This window comes from Lissotriton helveticus, chromosome 10 (genome assembly GCF_964261635.1).
Source record: "Lissotriton helveticus chromosome 10, aLisHel1.1, whole genome shotgun sequence".
NCBI classification, from domain to species: domain Eukaryota; kingdom Metazoa; phylum Chordata; class Amphibia; order Caudata; family Salamandridae; genus Lissotriton; species Lissotriton helveticus.
In genome coordinates, this window is record NC_136071.1 from 1,091,142,126 (window position 1) to 1,091,158,568 (window position 16,443).

Genomic DNA, 16,443 nt, shown 5'->3' on the forward strand with positions numbered 1-16,443 from the left:
AGAGCCCATCGACAACTGGAGCGAGTTCTAGCTCTTCAACGTCGGACATACAACAACTGATGCAGGAGATGCGGCAGGGGTTTGCCACAATAGTAGACAAAGTCGACCGGATCTCGTCGAGGATGGATGCCATCGCACAGAAAATGGACATCCACGAAGAGCGCATCACGGAAACGGAAAGACGAATATCTGATAATGATGACACCACGGCCTCACATACCACGCAACTCTCGAGAATGGACAACGTCTTCAGAGTTATTGCTGCGAAGAATGAGGAGTTGGAGGCTCGCAGCCGGCGAAACACTTTCGCGTGATAAGCGTGCCAGAATCTACTAACACGGGGCGCATGGAAGAATACGTGGAGAAGATACTTCTTGCTGCAGTCGGGCCTGAAGCGTTTTCCAAACAATTCATCGTTGAAAGAGCACACCACTCGCTTGGACCTCAGCCTAAGCCTGGAGCCCCACCAAGACCCATCATTGCACAGCTTTTAAACTACCGAGACCGTGATGCTGCATTGAGGGCAGCACGCACCAACCAAAATCTCACGTGTGATGGTGTCAGCTTTTCCATTTACCCAGATTTCACGCCCATAGTGCAGGAACAGCGACGTAAATTCCTGGATGTCAAGAAAAAACTCCGTGCACTACAGATTGACTATGCGCTGCTGTACCCAGCAAAACTAGGAGTGACCCACCAAGCAAAGCAGCATTTCTTCACGAATCCGCAGCAAGTTGACGATTACGTTCTGGGCATAGAAACGATAGCGACGAAGGGCAGGAAGATGAACAATAGCTGAATGGAGACATTTAATCTGGGGTTCTGATTGCTGAAGTGCAGTGATGTCCCATTGTCATTAACCTAGGGGCTCACACGAGGACTTCAATTGTGAAAAGACACCGCTGCTGATCGAGAATACCATGGATGGGTATTGGACTGTTGGTGGTAATGTATTCCAGGCACCACCCCCTTCCCTTGAGTGTGCCCACCTGAGGCCAAACAGGACGGAGGGCAAGGTGTAGGGGGTGGCTATGTGCATACCTTAGACGACCCCCATAGGGTGTACCCCATTGGACATGTTGACTGCATTGCAGATGTTGGGGTGTTTACTTATTGTTTGGGGTGGAGGGTGGGATGAGGATTCTGGCAAGTTGGGGATGCTTCAGTGGGAGGTGGGTGGGGGAGAGACCTCTGTGCATGATTCGGAGCTTTATGCTTCCAGGAGCGATATTGAAGAGGTGTTTGAAAGCATTGGTACGGACCTTGCATTGTAGTGGATAGGACTTATTGCAGTGACAATTCGAGCTGCAGTAGGAGTTTCTTCTTTTGAAGTATTGGGGTTGTTTCAGGGGGGGACGGGGAGGGGTGGTTGTTTACAGATTACGGTATAAATTTGGGCGCAATGACTATCGAAGAGTTGCTATTCCTAGATCCGACAGGCTTTCGTGATGATGGTATGCGGGAAAGTACTCGCGCAGTGCAATTTGTACACACAAGCATTGATCCACAATACTGCACTAGCATGTGTATTACCTTAGATCCGTCAGGCCTTTGTGATGATAATAGGCGGGAGGATACTCCCGCAGTGCATTTTGTACACACAAGCATTGATCCACAAGACTGCACTAGCATGTATGTTACTTTAGGGCCCGGATTGCTTGATCATTGGCCTACAGTGAAAGAGCAGCTCGCGGAAGCGGCTGCTCATGGCCTTAGGCCCTCACGGATGTCCCAGATAGGCGACCTGGTGTTTAGAGACCGCACCACTCATGGGGGACACTGATTTAAATGTAGACATGGAATGTGAGGGGCTTGGGAGACCCTAGGAAACGGCATCATATTCCATCATACCTGGACCGCCACTCGGTGCACATAGCCTTTCTCGAAGAAACTCACTTCAGGGTACAGACTGCCCACACCTTTGCCAACAGATGGGCGATTCACACGGTATTCTCGTCCTTCTCGACATATGCTAGAGGCACAGCGATACTGGTAAAAAGAGGTACGCCCTTTACTATGGCTGGTACCAGAGTGGACGCTCAAGGGAGGTACTGTATGATGTGGGGCAGACTAGGACACATTGCGGTCACCTTGGTGTGCTGCTATAGTCCCAACATTGATGATCCTCAGTTCTTCACGGAGTTGTGGGCGGCAATTGTGGGAACGGGCCCACAACACCTCATCTGGGGGGGAGATTTCAACACTACCCTAGACCCTGCCATGGACAGGTCGCGCCCATCCCCTCATCATTACACTAGGGCAAGGAAGGCACTGCATGCGGCACTCGCGGATCACAATTTGATAGACACCTGGAGACACTTGCACATTGACACACGGGAGGGTACACATTTTACGGCACAAGCACGTTCATGGGCGAGGCTTGACTATATATTTCTAGCACCACAGCTTTATACTGCACTTGTTAAATCACAGCATCTCCCCAGAACGTACTCTGATCACTCCCCTGTGAAAATCACTCTACGTTCGGCAGACTTAGGGAATCGAAATTTAGGGGCAAGTATTGGATCGCTCGTCGATATGGCGAAGGCGAGAGACCAGGGAAGGCCTTGGTTGCGACGATGAGATTGGCACGAGCACCTAATATTATACTAGAGCTCGAGGACCCGGAGGGGGAGGTGTTTAAAGACACCGCACAAATCCTCAATTCCTTTGTGACGCACTACAGCACGCTATACACGTCCACTAGGGCTGGTGACCTCCACTTGCAAGAGTATTTGGCCGATGTTTCCCTTGGTTGGCTTAGTGATGCGCAGAGAGCGTTTCTGAGTGCCCCTTTCAAGTTGGACGAGGTGCGAGAAGCGATCATGAGTATGAGGTCAGGGAAAGCTACGGGACTAGACGGGATCCCAATAGAGTTTTATAAAACATACATAGACTTTATGGCTCCGGTACTACGGGAGGTCTACGAATATGCCCTTGAGGTGGGCCACTTGCCGCCCTCTATGCGTGTAGCACTTATTACATCACTATTGAAACCCGGGAAACCGGCGGATAAATGTGACTCTTACCGGCCCCTTTCCTTGCTAAATTGTGATGTGAAAATACTTGCCAAACTAATTGCTACTCGTATCAGCCTCCTGCTCCCTACCCTGATATTACCCGACCAATCAGGTTTTGTGCCTGGCAGAGCGACGTCACATAATTTACGTACTTTCTTTTCAGTCCTCAACTCGGTACACGAAGACCAACCGATGGCTGCCGTATTCCTCGACGCCACTAAGGCTTTTGACTCTCTGGAGTGGGACTATGTGTTCCGAGTCCTGGAGCGAATGGGCTTTCCGATAATATTTATCTCATGGATTAAGCTCCTATATGAGCGTCCTGTGGCCAGAGTGCTTATTAATGGCAGACTTTCCTCTGAATTCTCCATCACCAGAGGCACTAGGCAAGGGTGCCCCATATCGCCGCTTCTATTTGCTATAGCTACGGAGCCCCTGGCGGCGAAGCTGCGACAACACCACAAGGACAGTGCGCTGCGTTGTTTTCAGAGACAAATACTAATATCCATGTATGCGGACGATATCACTTTATATGTGCGCGACCCCAGCGAAAACTTGAACCCCATTCTCAGAGAGTTTATACGTTTTGGTAGACTCTCCGGAGTTCAGATCAATTGGGGTAAGTCGTGCATACTCCCACTCACAACATCCACGACACAGTTTGGGCTGGATTACCCCATTACTTGGTGCGAGGGAGATTTCAAATACTTGGGTATCCACATAGAGAAGGATAGAGATGAATTAATTAGAGCCAACTATGGCACTGCGATGAATCGCATTATTGATAACATTACGAGATGGATCCCCCTACCCCTTCCTATGGCTGGTAGGAAATCCTTGATTAAGATGGTGATCCTCCCCCAATTGCTATACCTGTTTTTGAGTATCCCTTTCTACCCTGGCAGGTATTTTTTCCAGCATCTTCGAACAGAACTCATCAGACTGGTATGGGGCGGGAAATCGCCTCGACTAAAGTGGGACACCCTGATTAGGCTCTATAATCAGGGCGGGTTTGGCGTGCCAGACTTTGTATTGTATTACCAGGCTGCTCAGGCTCACTATGCCTAATTTTTGGGTGCATCAGCCTAGATATATGCCTCAACTGGCGGTGGAGCACTGGCTGGCCCATCCAATCCCCATAGAGGGCGTGTTATACGCCTTGGTGCCAGGCAGGGACAAGACGCCCACGACGGTGATGAGCACAGTAACCGCGTGGACCCGACTTGCTACTAGATTCGAGGCTGCAATGCTTTATGCGCCACTATTGCCACTTGCTTACCACCCACATATGCCCTTATTACAGGAGGCGGGTTTTCGCAGGCTGCTCCACAGTATACACGTTGCGACATGGGGAGACCTGTACCACAATGGAACATTCCGCTCTATGGAACATTTATATGAAGGCATACAGCCATCTCCACTTGACGTCTTTCTATACATTAGACTATGTCAGGGACTGAAAGCACTTACGCCTGATTTTCCACATGAGCCTCTAACCTTTGCTCCTCTACAGCACATGCTTCAAAATGACACCTCTTGTAAACTGGTATCAACAATATACAGATCAGTACACACACAAATAGATTACCTACCATTAGCAGCTAGAATAAGATGGGGCCAAGAACTGGAGACACCTCTCACGGACAGGCAATGGGAATTTTGTCTCCAGCAGACAGAGCGTATTTCTTCCAGTAGCAGATACAGAATTATACATTACAAATTTGTACACCGACTGTATTACACTCCAGCCCGAATGTGTAGATTTCAACTTCGCACTACTGACAATTGTGACAGATGCCGCGCCCCAGGGGCTGATTTTTTACATCTGGCGTGGGCGTGCGATGCAGTGCAGCTCTACTGGAGCCAGGTGCTCGCAGCACTGTCCAAAATGATTAATGCCGAGATAGACCCCTCCCCTATTGTAGCTCTCTTAGGATATGTGGAGCCCCTCCAGGCAGCACACCGCAAATTTATCGCGTTAGCCCTCTTGGTGGCCAAAAGGAGAGTTGCATGTAGATGGGGCAGGGGCAGGGCCCCCAAATTTAAGGACTGGCTTCGTGACCTTACTTATTGCCAAGAACAGTTAAATACATATTCCGAATTATTGCCAATCACCTCACGGCCCAAAGATATCTGGGCCCCATTGCACTGTTACCTATTACAAGAGAATGAAGATACAGAGGAGGGGACGACCACTTAAGAGGTCCCTTAAGGGTCCTCACTAAGATATTCTTAAAGTGCACAGGCGTGTACAAGGTGATGAGAATGTGGACCCGAACTGATGAACTGAGTACTGTGTAACTTCTTGTTCCGGAGGATGGGGAAGTGTTAATATACAGGCATGCATTGGATTAACTGTTCTGATGTTATTTGTAACCTGGGCTGGAGTAAGCTGGGCGCTTTTTTCCGATATGCTAATTTATAGAAGTTCTCCCTTTGTAGAAATATATTGTTGATACAGCTCACCTGAGATGCAATGTGGACTATAGCTGAGTACAATACAAGACTAACTGATAATGGTACAGTACTATTGTGCTGAAGAATATGTATCCGGTTCCCTGGTTCTGTACATGCATTATGGATTGTGGACTAAAATGTGTACATATGAATGCACTCTTTGATGAGATGTTGTAGCTAAAACTTCCAAAAATAAAGTAAAAAAAAAAAAAATAATAATAGAACTAAACTGAAAATAAAAATCAGCTGCAATTTCATTGTACAGCAAAGTGGATTAGGCTGTACCAGAGTCAACAAGGGAAGGAAGACCAGGGTCATCTTTATTGCTTTAACCCTTTCTGTGCTGGTGACGGAACCGTTCCGTCACGAGCCTCGGGTGGGCTGTGCTGGTGACGGAACGGTTCCGTCACGGCCCGCTCGCCGCGCCTGCGCTGACGTTTTAAAGAGCGGGCGGGGCTGTGACGGAACCGTTCCGTCACAAGCACAGCTCACCCGAGGGCCGTGACGGAGCGGTTCCGTCACGAGTACGGGAGCGCCGCGCGGCCCCGCCTCCCCCTTAGCGCTGCGGCGGAATAGCCGCCGCAGCTAAGGGGTTAAGATCGATTTCCTGTCCGCCATGCGTGGATAAACCCAGGTAAAGCTGCGTTTTCGTGGCCTGGGAGTGAAAGACGCAATAAAACACCAATGGAGGAGCACATGCGAAAGGGGCGGGCGAAAGGAGGGTAGAGGAAACCTCCAATGAGGGCACGCACAGCTCTTTGCATATAGGCAAGGAGCATTTTGTGAACGTAGGAACAGCCCCAAAAAGTAATGTTTTGGAAGTAAATATGTGGCTACATACATTTATATTTTCTAATCAAAAAGAGGGAGGTGGAAAAACTGATCCATTCAGTTTCCTGAGTAAATATACTAGTCAAATGGAGAAGGATCACTTGTCCTGCACAACCTTTGGTACGCAGGAAGGGTGTGGGGTGTCCCAAATAAATGAGGGTCTTTTATTTGGGACACCCCACACCCTTCCTGCGTACCAAAGGTTGTGCAGGACAAGTGATCCTTCTCCATTTGATTAGTATACATACATTTATATTCAAGTTTGTGTCGGTAAAGTCCCCTGTGCATAGTGACCAGTTTATGACTGTTTACTTTTCACCCTAACATGTTTAACCTGCTTACTTCTTAGCCGAGCATTAACAGTTTTCAGGTCTCGCGCCTTGCCTTGCAGTGCGAAGCACTAGACCTTATGTAGGGGGTTTTGAAGGCTAACCACACGCTTGTGCGTGTCGTTTTGCTTTTGCCGGCAGCCATTGGGTTTCAAGTGGTTTTTTTTAAAAGTAAGGCACGCAATTGGTCAAAGGCGGGCGCATGATCTGCCTTAGCTCCGCTCATTCCCGTCCGTGGCTAGCACGCCCAGGGGCGCGCGTTCGCTTCGCGGCCTCTGCCATGTTCCCTCGCTCCTCTGTGGTACGTGCGCACCACTGGTTTGCTTACACTTTCAGGCCGCGCGGCCATTGATTTTTTTGTAAGTTGTGTTGTGATCGTCCTATCTACTGCGCGTCAAACAAGAGCTGCGTATTCCGAGGTGGGGGTGACACGAATGTCACCACTCTGTTTCCAGGACAACGCGACAGACGCTAACAGCGATTTGCCATTAATTCTTTGAGTTCCTGAATAGCATGCTTCAATGCCTCGTCAGGGGTTGTATGCGTTATATAAATGCAATTGCAATACAATAGTGCTAAGGTAGGCATAAGAGAGCAGAGAAGTCTCTAACTCAGCAGGTGGGATCATGCTGTTGGAATTCAGCCTCTCTTTTCACACCCATTTCTGCTCCCAGCTTCTGAGGGTTTCTTTTGTTAAGCTAGTTTTTAGTTTGTCGCCAGTGCCTGGTTAGTTCAGGTAGCCTGTCAGAGTCCTCTCCTGGCGGCCGCTGAAGTGAGTGAGTGTGGCAGTCGGTCACAGGTCATGACTCCGACAACGCCATGCACTGCACTCTCCCTACAGGGCTCGGCAATATTGAATTGTCTGCGGGCGGCACTGGCCTGTGCTAGCACTAGTCACTCAGCACTGCCCTAGATCACTCAGCACTGCTCGAGACGGCATGGACTGCTGCGAGCAGAGCCAGGAGCGCCATAATAATTGTGGCTGGTGGTGCCACCCACAAACAACTGAGCCGCCCGCATTCACACTCCTGGATCCCGTGGTGATACTGGTTTAGTAAGAGGCAGGACATCACGCCCCCCCCCCTGCGGCGCCGCAGCCAATCTATCCAACAACCGGACAGTCTCAGTAGTACTAGTTACTATTGGGTATAGTACTGGGCCGGCCGTGTCGTCAGGCTGTCTCGGAGCAGTGTCGTTACTCAGAGCTGCACAGGCAACGCCGGCATAAAACTGAATAAATATAATACATTATAGCGCTGACTGTGGGCTTGCCAGAGTGACCTTAGCTGCCAGTCCTGTTAAGTACCATGGAGCGCCCCAATCCTGCGGGAGCAGCGTGCAACCACTGGCGGCGCACTCTGACAACTGCTACACACAGGTTTGCAGTGCCTTAGTTACAGCCAACGTATCATGCAAATTTGTGGCTCAATGCATTTCAGTGCAGTGATGCGGAGGACCACATTGAAATGCGTTAGTCTGATGCGTGGGACCTGGCAGGATGGACTTGGGTCTAGCTCAGGCAGCAGCTGTGCAAACTTCTCCAACAGAAAACAAGTACAGTTTAAAGTGTCAGCAGAAGAGTCCTAAAAAGGTGACCACAATGGCAACCGCAAGGAACCCTCTGTCGGCCAATAAGAGATGCACTTGTAGTGACTCAGACTCAAGGTGGGGGAACTCAAAGCCACCCCGATGGTGGCCTGGGCCCTATGTGAACAAGCAGTAGGTAGTGGTGCATGTTTGCTGTGTGTGTGTGTGTGTGTGTACTTGTTCCAGGCAGCACACTACTTCTGGTCAAGGCACACTTTAGATTTAGCATGACTGATCTGTCCTGCTCAGAGCAGCAAGCAAACCATCACTTTTTTTCTGAAAGCGGATATGTTATTGATTAAGCACCATTCTGCTTACAAGTGTTTCTCGAATGATAAACCCCAAAAGGTTCCCCTTATGGGTCTTGCATGTGCATGTTCTGATTAGTTTTGAAGAGACACTACCATATTCAACATTTTTTTGCATGCTTTACATTTCAACTATTTTCAGGATTGGGAAGGGCAGAAGAGGAACACAGGAAGAACAAACATTTGTAATGCAATAGGTCTTGCGTTTATATGTTTTGAAAAACTGCAAGCGTTGCGTAAACACATTTCTAGTTATAGGCGTTGCTTACAAGAAGCAAAGCTAGCCGTAATGGCCTGTTTTACTGCCTGCCTTGCTTCTCATAAGCAAGGACTATAAGTACAAAGTGTGTGGTTATGCATTGCTTGCAGGTTTTCAAAACACATAAATAAAAAGCATTGTCATTCACAAAGTCAATAGCTCAAACTCTCGCAAATGCGAGACCTATTGCATTGCAAATGCTTGTTTAGTCTTGAATCTCATATACAGAGTTGAAGTAATGAATCTCATATACAAATGAATCTCATATACAGAGTTGAACTAATGAATCTCATTTACAGAGTTGAACTTCGTTGGATGTGAGATAGATCTGGTTGGGATGTGCAGATGGGAGGGGGAAGAGGTAGCAGCACTTGTGAGGAATGCTGAAACAAAGAAAAAGTAGCTCCTAAAACGGGAACAGTGGATCATGGACACAAGTACTTGGTACATGCTCTGGGAGAAGGCTAAACATAAGAATGCCATGCCATGCCATGAACAAACGCGAAGGAAGGATTTGAAAGCGACGATGGAGCAAACAAATGGTAAGCCTATGGGAGGGCTGAAGCCCACGAATTGTAAAAATGTCTCTTCGATACAGAGCATGCAGTGTCTAGCCGAGACATAAAAAGGACCTTACTTGAACAAGTAGCTACAAGGCTGGAATGTAAACTCACCTTTACTGCAGTGCCGCCTTTGGGAGCCTGAGCCTTTTTATCGCCACCATCACTGCCAGATGCTCCTCCACCTTCAAAGAAAAAGAGAGAAAAAAAAGACTGCTATCACAGTTGAAGGGTCAGATGTACACAGCACTGCATGACGAGGACATCATTGCATTTCAGTTGTACTCAAGCTAACTGTAAACAAGCACTGGCAAAGCCAATAGGTCTCTCCTATGCAAGGGCCACTGGGTTTGGCAATGTATTTTAGCCATGTCGTACACCAGTGTGGCTGTTGTTCAGAAAGGCAAAACGTTAGTGGCATGGAGTGGGGTAGGGTGGAGTGTAATAGGGTGGAGTGTAATGGGGTAGAGTGTAATGGGGTAGAGTGTAATGGGGTAGAGTATAATGGGGTAGAGTATAATGGGGTAGACTGAGGCAGAGTGGGGTGAGGTGGAGTGTAGTTGGGTCAACTGGGGTAGATTTAAGTGGAGTAGATTAGAGTAGAGTGGAGTGGGGGAGAAGGGTAGAGTGGGGTATATTGTAGTGGAGTAGAGTTGAGTGGAGTGGAGTGTAGCATGGGGAGGTGCAGTGGGGTAGATTGGAGTAGATTGGCGCAGTAGATTGGATGGGGTAAATTGGGGTGGAGTGGGGTAGAATGACGTTGGATAGATCAGGGTAGCTGAAGTGGGATATATCGGGTTAGAATAAAGTGGGTTAGATCTGGGTAGATTGAAGTGGGGTAGACTGGAATAGAGTGGGGTAGATAGCTTTGGAGAGGAGTAGATTGGAGGGGGGACGATGATGATGAAATTGACTTGTATCCCGTACAGCTACTCCAAGGCGCATCCCGGCGCCGAGCACAGTTCAGATGTGATAGAAGGTCCAGACGTTTTCATCCTACACAAAGACAGGTTTTCAGCCTTTGTTTTTTTTTTTAACACTGCAATATTGATTGCTGCGTAGAGCTTGAGAGGGAGCCAATTCCAAGCTGCTGGTCCTAGATGGGCAAGTGACATATCTCCCGCTCTAACACACTGAATGCTAAGAGTCACTGCTTGGCAGACCTCAGGTTTCTTGACGAAGGATAGAAACCGAACCTTGTTCTGAAGTAGACCGGTGCACCTTGTTCTAAAGTAGACCGCACTGGTCTGGTAAAGTGTCCCGTGAACTAGTACTAGAGCCTTGAACAAGATTCTTTTCCTGATAAGAAGCCAGTGAAGACCACGCAGATGAGGGGACATATGCCCTCTAACAGGCAGATTCAGGAGAAAACTAGCTGCAGCATTTAGGACCACCTATAGCCTATCCACCAGGTGTTCTGCCAGACCAAAATAGAGAGCTTTACAATAGTCCAAACTCGAGGTTATCAGGGCCTGGATAACCGTTTTTTGGCAGTGAACGGCTGGTATTGTAGGAAAGTTTTTAGGGTGTGCAGTACACCAAAGCAAGTACCTACCACAGACATGTGACAGCAGAGTGAGCGTGACAGCAGAGTGAGCGAGACAGCAGAGTGAGCGAGACAGCAGAGTGAGTGAGACAGCAGAGTGAGCGAGACAGCAGAGTGAGCGAGACAGCAGAGTGAGCGAGACAGCAGAGTGAGCGAGACAGCAGAGTGAGCGAGACAGCAGAGTGAGCGTGACAGCAGAGTGAGCGTGACAGCAGAGTGAGCGTGACAGCAGAGTGAGAGTGACAGCAGGCAGCGTGAGAGCGACAGCAGAGTGAGAGTGACAGCAGAGTGAGAGAGACTCAGCAGTGTGAGAGAGACTCAGCAGTGTGAGAGAGACTCAGCAGTGTGAGAGAGACTCAGCAGTGTGAGAGAGACTCAGCAGTGTGAGAGAGACTCAGCAGTGTGAGAGAGACTCAGCAGTGTGAGAGAGACTCAGCAGTGTGAGAGAGACTCAGCAGTGTGAGAGAGACTCAGCAGCGTGAGTGTTCCAGAGAGAGCAGGGTATGCTTGTGCGCTTACACGGTGCACTGACACACAGGAGCTAAAACAAAGAACAGCTGAACATGTGTCTTGGGAGCTTCATGGAGGCAGCCGGCCCTCTGTGAGGGGAGCAGCAAGGAGGGGATGCCCCAACCAATCAAAGCGAACTACTCACAACCTACTGTACGATTACAACATAGGCCAAAGGGCAGAGCTAGGTCTTTTCGCATTACGTAGGGTGAGCAGAGTGTGTAGGGTGAGCAGAGTGTGTAGGGTGAGCAGAGTGTGTAGGGTGAGCAGTGTGCGAGTGTGCAGGGTGAACAGTGTGCGAGCGTGCAGGGTGAACAGTGTGTGAGCGTGCAGGGTGAACATTGTGTGAGTGTGTAGGGAGAGCAGTGTAAGAGTGTGCAGGGTGAGCAGTGTCTGAGTGTGCAGGGTGAGCAGTGTGAGAGTGTGCAGGGTGAGCAGTGTGAGAGTGTGCAGGGTGAGCAGTGTGAGAGTGTGCAGGGTGAGCAGTGTGAGAGTGTGCAGGGTGAGCAGTGTGAGAGTGTGCAGGGTGAGCAGTGTGAGAGTGTGTAGGGTGAGCAGTGTGAGAGTGTGTAGGGTGAGCAGTGTGAGAGTGTGTAGGGTGAGCAGTGTGAGAGTGTGTAGGGTGAGCAGTGAATGAGTGTGCAGGGTGAACATTGTGTGAGTGTGCAGGGTGAACATTGTGTGTGTGTAGGGTGAACATTGTGCGAGTGTGTAGAATGAACAGTGTGTGAGTGTGTAGGGTGAACAGTGTGCGAGTGTGCAGGGTGAGCAGTGTGTGAGTGTGCAGGGTGAACATTTTGTGAGTGTGCAGGGTGAGCAGTGTGTGAGTGTGCAGGGTACGAAAACTCGAACTAAGTCCACCACACACACATAACACCACACACAACACCACACACACGCAACCACACACACGCAACCACACACACGCAACCACGCAACCAGACAGTCAGTGCAAACTTTCACCAGACACAGACACCATAAGTCGTCAGTGCACGCTTTTACCGGGCACACACACCACCAGACGTCAGTGCACGCTTTCACCAAACACACACACACACCACCAGCCACCAGTGCACACTTTCACCAGGCACACACATCACCAGCGGTCAGTGCACGCTTTCACCAGGCACACACACCACCAGCCGTCAGTGCACGCTTTTACCAGGCACACACACCACCAGCCGTCAGCGCACGCTTCCACCAGGCACACACACCTCCAGCCGGCAGTGCACGCATCCACCAGGCACACACACCACCAGCGCAAAATTTCTAAAGGCACATACACCACCAGCCATCAGTGCACACATCAATTGTTAATGCATCCACAATTAACTATTGTAGCAATCGCAGTATGGTGCACTTCACTTTTAAACATATTCATCTAAAGCGCAGGATGCCACCATTGCTACAATTCTAATCCAACCCACATAATTCCACTACACACCAGATGCATACACTCCATAACACATGGCTAAAAGACATTGCCATTTACAATGCCATTAGCTCTAACTCAAATAAATCCGAGACCTATTGCATTTCCAATGCTTGTTTAACTTTGGGACCATTAGAAGATTCATGGATATGGATCTTTGATTACAAGTGTGAGTGTATCACTTGATTTGGAAGATATGAAAGCTGGGCTTTTATCGTTCAGTGATTTAAAGTTGATACATTCCGTCTTTAAAAAATTGATCTTTGCACCACTGGGAGCCAGTGTAGCCTTTCCATTACTGGGCAGATACGACAGTGTCTGGGCAATTGGCAGATCAGCCTAGCTGCTCAATTATGTACCGATTGCAATCTACGGTTTAGGCCAACTGAGAAATTCAGGTAAAGGGTATTGGCATAGTCTATCCGGGAGATCACCATGGCAATAACAATTAGGATGATCGCCTCATGGGTGAAATAGTTCCAGATTTTTCATAATTGATAGAAGCATGAAGAGATACTGCTCCGATCTGAGGTTTCATCAATGAGGACCCCTAGGCTTTTCACAGCCTTCTTGGGAGTTGAGGCCAGGTCCATCTCCGGGGGCCAGAAAGATGGGGTCCAGTGCTGGATTTTGTTTTATGGTGACAACAATTTCAGTTTTTTCTGAATTTAGTTTTAGCTGATTGTTGTGTATCCAGTCATGTAAGTGTATCATGGTGTTGCGGAAGACATCCCTTGATTCTGCAGTGTTTTTGATGGTGAACAAGAGCTGCATATCATTAGCGTGTTGTTAATCCTTATTTTTGCTTATTTCAGGAGTGTGCCAGTGGGCGGATATAGAGGTTGAATAAGTGAGGGGATAGGGAAGATCCCTGCAGCACTCCACAGTTGAGTTGGACTCTAGAAGAACAGAAAGGGGGGGGGGTATGAAATGGGAGATCACTCTCAGGAAGGATTCCAGCCGGTCGAGGGCAGGTTCTTCCAGACCCAAAGCCTCAACACGGTCGACCAAGAGAGAGTATGGTCGACCGTGTTGAAAGCCGCAGAGAGATCCAGGAGGTTCAATGCCTGAGTGATGTCTCCATCCACCTCCTCTCTCATGTCATCTGCCACTGAGAGGATGACTGATTCTGAGGAGTAGATAGGTTGGCAACCTGCCTGATGAGAGTCTAGGAATTTTGTGTCCTCGAGGAAGAAACTAAGATGCTGGGCAACATGAGCCTTTAATATTTTTGCTGAGCACAGGAGAAGGGATATGGGCCAATAATTTTTTTAGGGAGAGAATGTCCTCACCAGGTTTTTAGGGGAGTGGGACCGCAATTGCAGCTTTGAAAGCTATGGGAACCCCACCCTGATTCAGCGAGCGATAGTGGACGGAGTTGAAGGAGATAGTTTTTAGGATCTGCGGAAGACAGGTGTCTTTTGGTGATCCTGATTTAACTTATGTTAGTAGCTCTATTGGGCAATCTGTGTCGATTGAAGGGAAAGTCGAGTGTTTATGTGCAGCACTTGGACGATTCTCGCATAAGAAATCAAACGATACCTGCTGGTGCATTTCCAACCATGCGAATGTAGGAGGCAAATCAAGGTCCAATATTAAATATCCTCTGATACGGCTGAGGTTCAGTGCCACACACTCCTACCGCCATTGGTCCGTCAACGCTTCTCAGTCCACCTCACCCAGTAGGAAAGGAGAATAAACACAAGAAGTGGAGGACCAAGCCGAGGGGGACTCCACTCCCGACGTCCTTCTCAAATCAACAGAGAATATAAACAGAAGGATGCTGGGAATTACAGCCCTGATGCTGTGCCAAGATTATGGGCAGGCCGAGCCTGTATTTCCAGCTCTCCTGATGTTTCCTACCTTGTTAGTGGGAATCATCTCGCAAATAATCACAGGAACGAAACGGCATTGAGCCATCATGAATGGTCCAGCCAATCTCTCGGTCATTAAAAAGAACACAAAAATAACTTTACAAACAAGGCTATGGACCCTGACAGTCACTCAAGAATGCCAATTTGTAGCAGGCCCAAAAGTACCATAAATTACCTCTCTGATTCATGAACAATAGTTATTTTTATTTGTAATAACGTTTTGAGTGAGTTTTTACGTGAAATATTGGGGCTAAATTTAACTCCTTCATTCATTAAAGAATAGCAGTAAGTACAATAGCTCTAATCAGGGGGGTGTTGCCGGTTTTCCTATGTAGTTTCCAGGGCACAAGTCCAAAAAAACAAAAGTGGGGGGACTCTCTAAGTTAGGTGGTGTCACAGGAAGTGACATCACGGCAGGAAGTGACATCACGTGAGCAGCAGATGCCCAACATCCTATTATTCTAAGCAAAACTCACTGATAAGCCTTGGATACTCGGCCCTAGTCTCTCCTCTGATAGGGTCTGTGTATGGCTGAATGAATGTATGAATGTCAAACCGATGTTGGTCACAGCGCTATGTGAAAAACTTGAGCACGCGAAATCAAGAGAGAGAGAGAGAGGACCAGATAGCTAGTCCTTATCCCCGGGGTAATATGTTAATGAATCAAAAAGAGACTAGCTCATGTTTATATTAGGTTACAAAAAATAAGAAAAGACTCAAGTATGTTTCGTCATCGGTTGGGAACACCTGGTGAGTGTGTTCATAAAGCCCTCACCCACCAACCTAGTTGGTGGCATGCTTCATCATCGGGCCCACCTAGTGACACCTAGCGTGCCCCGGGTGTGCTTCGACGCCTGATTACAGCGAAGCTGGTATGTTGCTGAGTGTGCAGTGAAGATAGTAAAGAAAGTGATGTTTAAAATGGCTTGGCGGAGGTCCCAGTCCCCGAGGGTAAGATTAAACTTTAATACCTGGGCCTCCGTCAGCGGTTAAAAAATAAGGCTGGAGGATGTTAGAGGCGAGTTACGACCTCCCACATCCAATGGGTCAACATGTTTCAGCCAGTGCCTTATGTCTATGCTGGCTTTCTTCAGGACCTAAAATAAAAGGGTGAGTGTAAGTAAACTAGTGGGTGTGTGATACAGACTATGTGTCTACACGCCCTAAAGTGTTTATCTATGTGTGAGAGGGGGGATTCCCTTCTCAAGACCACCTGTACACGTAACATGTATGGACAAAGACAGAACATACAGGAAAAAAGGGGTTGAGTCACTCAGATGTATGAGGTTTGGGCACATCTGATTGCCGTCACTATAGCGGTATTCGTGTAGGCTATAGGCGACTAAAGTGTAATGGTATTGGTGGTACCATTAAGTGAGGATCGCACAAATAACTCGAGGGTGAGGTGGCTAAAAGACGGTAATCACATACATAGTGCATAAGTGTAGAGTGGCACAAGAGAGCATTCTTACGCTAGTTTTTGCTCAGTCTGACCTCATGGTTGAGAGGTGGCAAGGGCTTGACCCTAAGGGGAACAATCAATTGACCACACTGATTAGAGAGACCTGTAGAAGTAGAAAAAGCGCTTACCAGGAGTGGTGGTGGTTGTTTCCCATACTCACAACTTTACTGGACCGAGCCTTCTTTGGACCTGTAGTGCCTCCTTCGCATACCGGTGAAGAATGGCAGTTTTCCCCGGTTCTTAAATACCCTGGTTAATTGGATAACCA

At 48.3% G+C, this 16,443-nt stretch overlaps 1 protein-coding gene across 1 annotated transcript in view; it reads right to left on the reverse strand.

Moving 5' to 3' along the window:
- The window catches only part of PIN4 (peptidylprolyl cis/trans isomerase, NIMA-interacting 4), an 83,565-nt gene that overhangs the window by 63,869 nt on the left and 3,253 nt on the right, over positions 1-16,443 (reverse strand). The window contains exon 2 of the mRNA XM_078663799.1: positions 9,466-9,536. Coding sequence (XP_078519925.1) covers positions 9,466-9,536 — 71 coding nt within the window. The remainder of the gene's footprint in view (positions 1-9,465; positions 9,537-16,443) is intronic.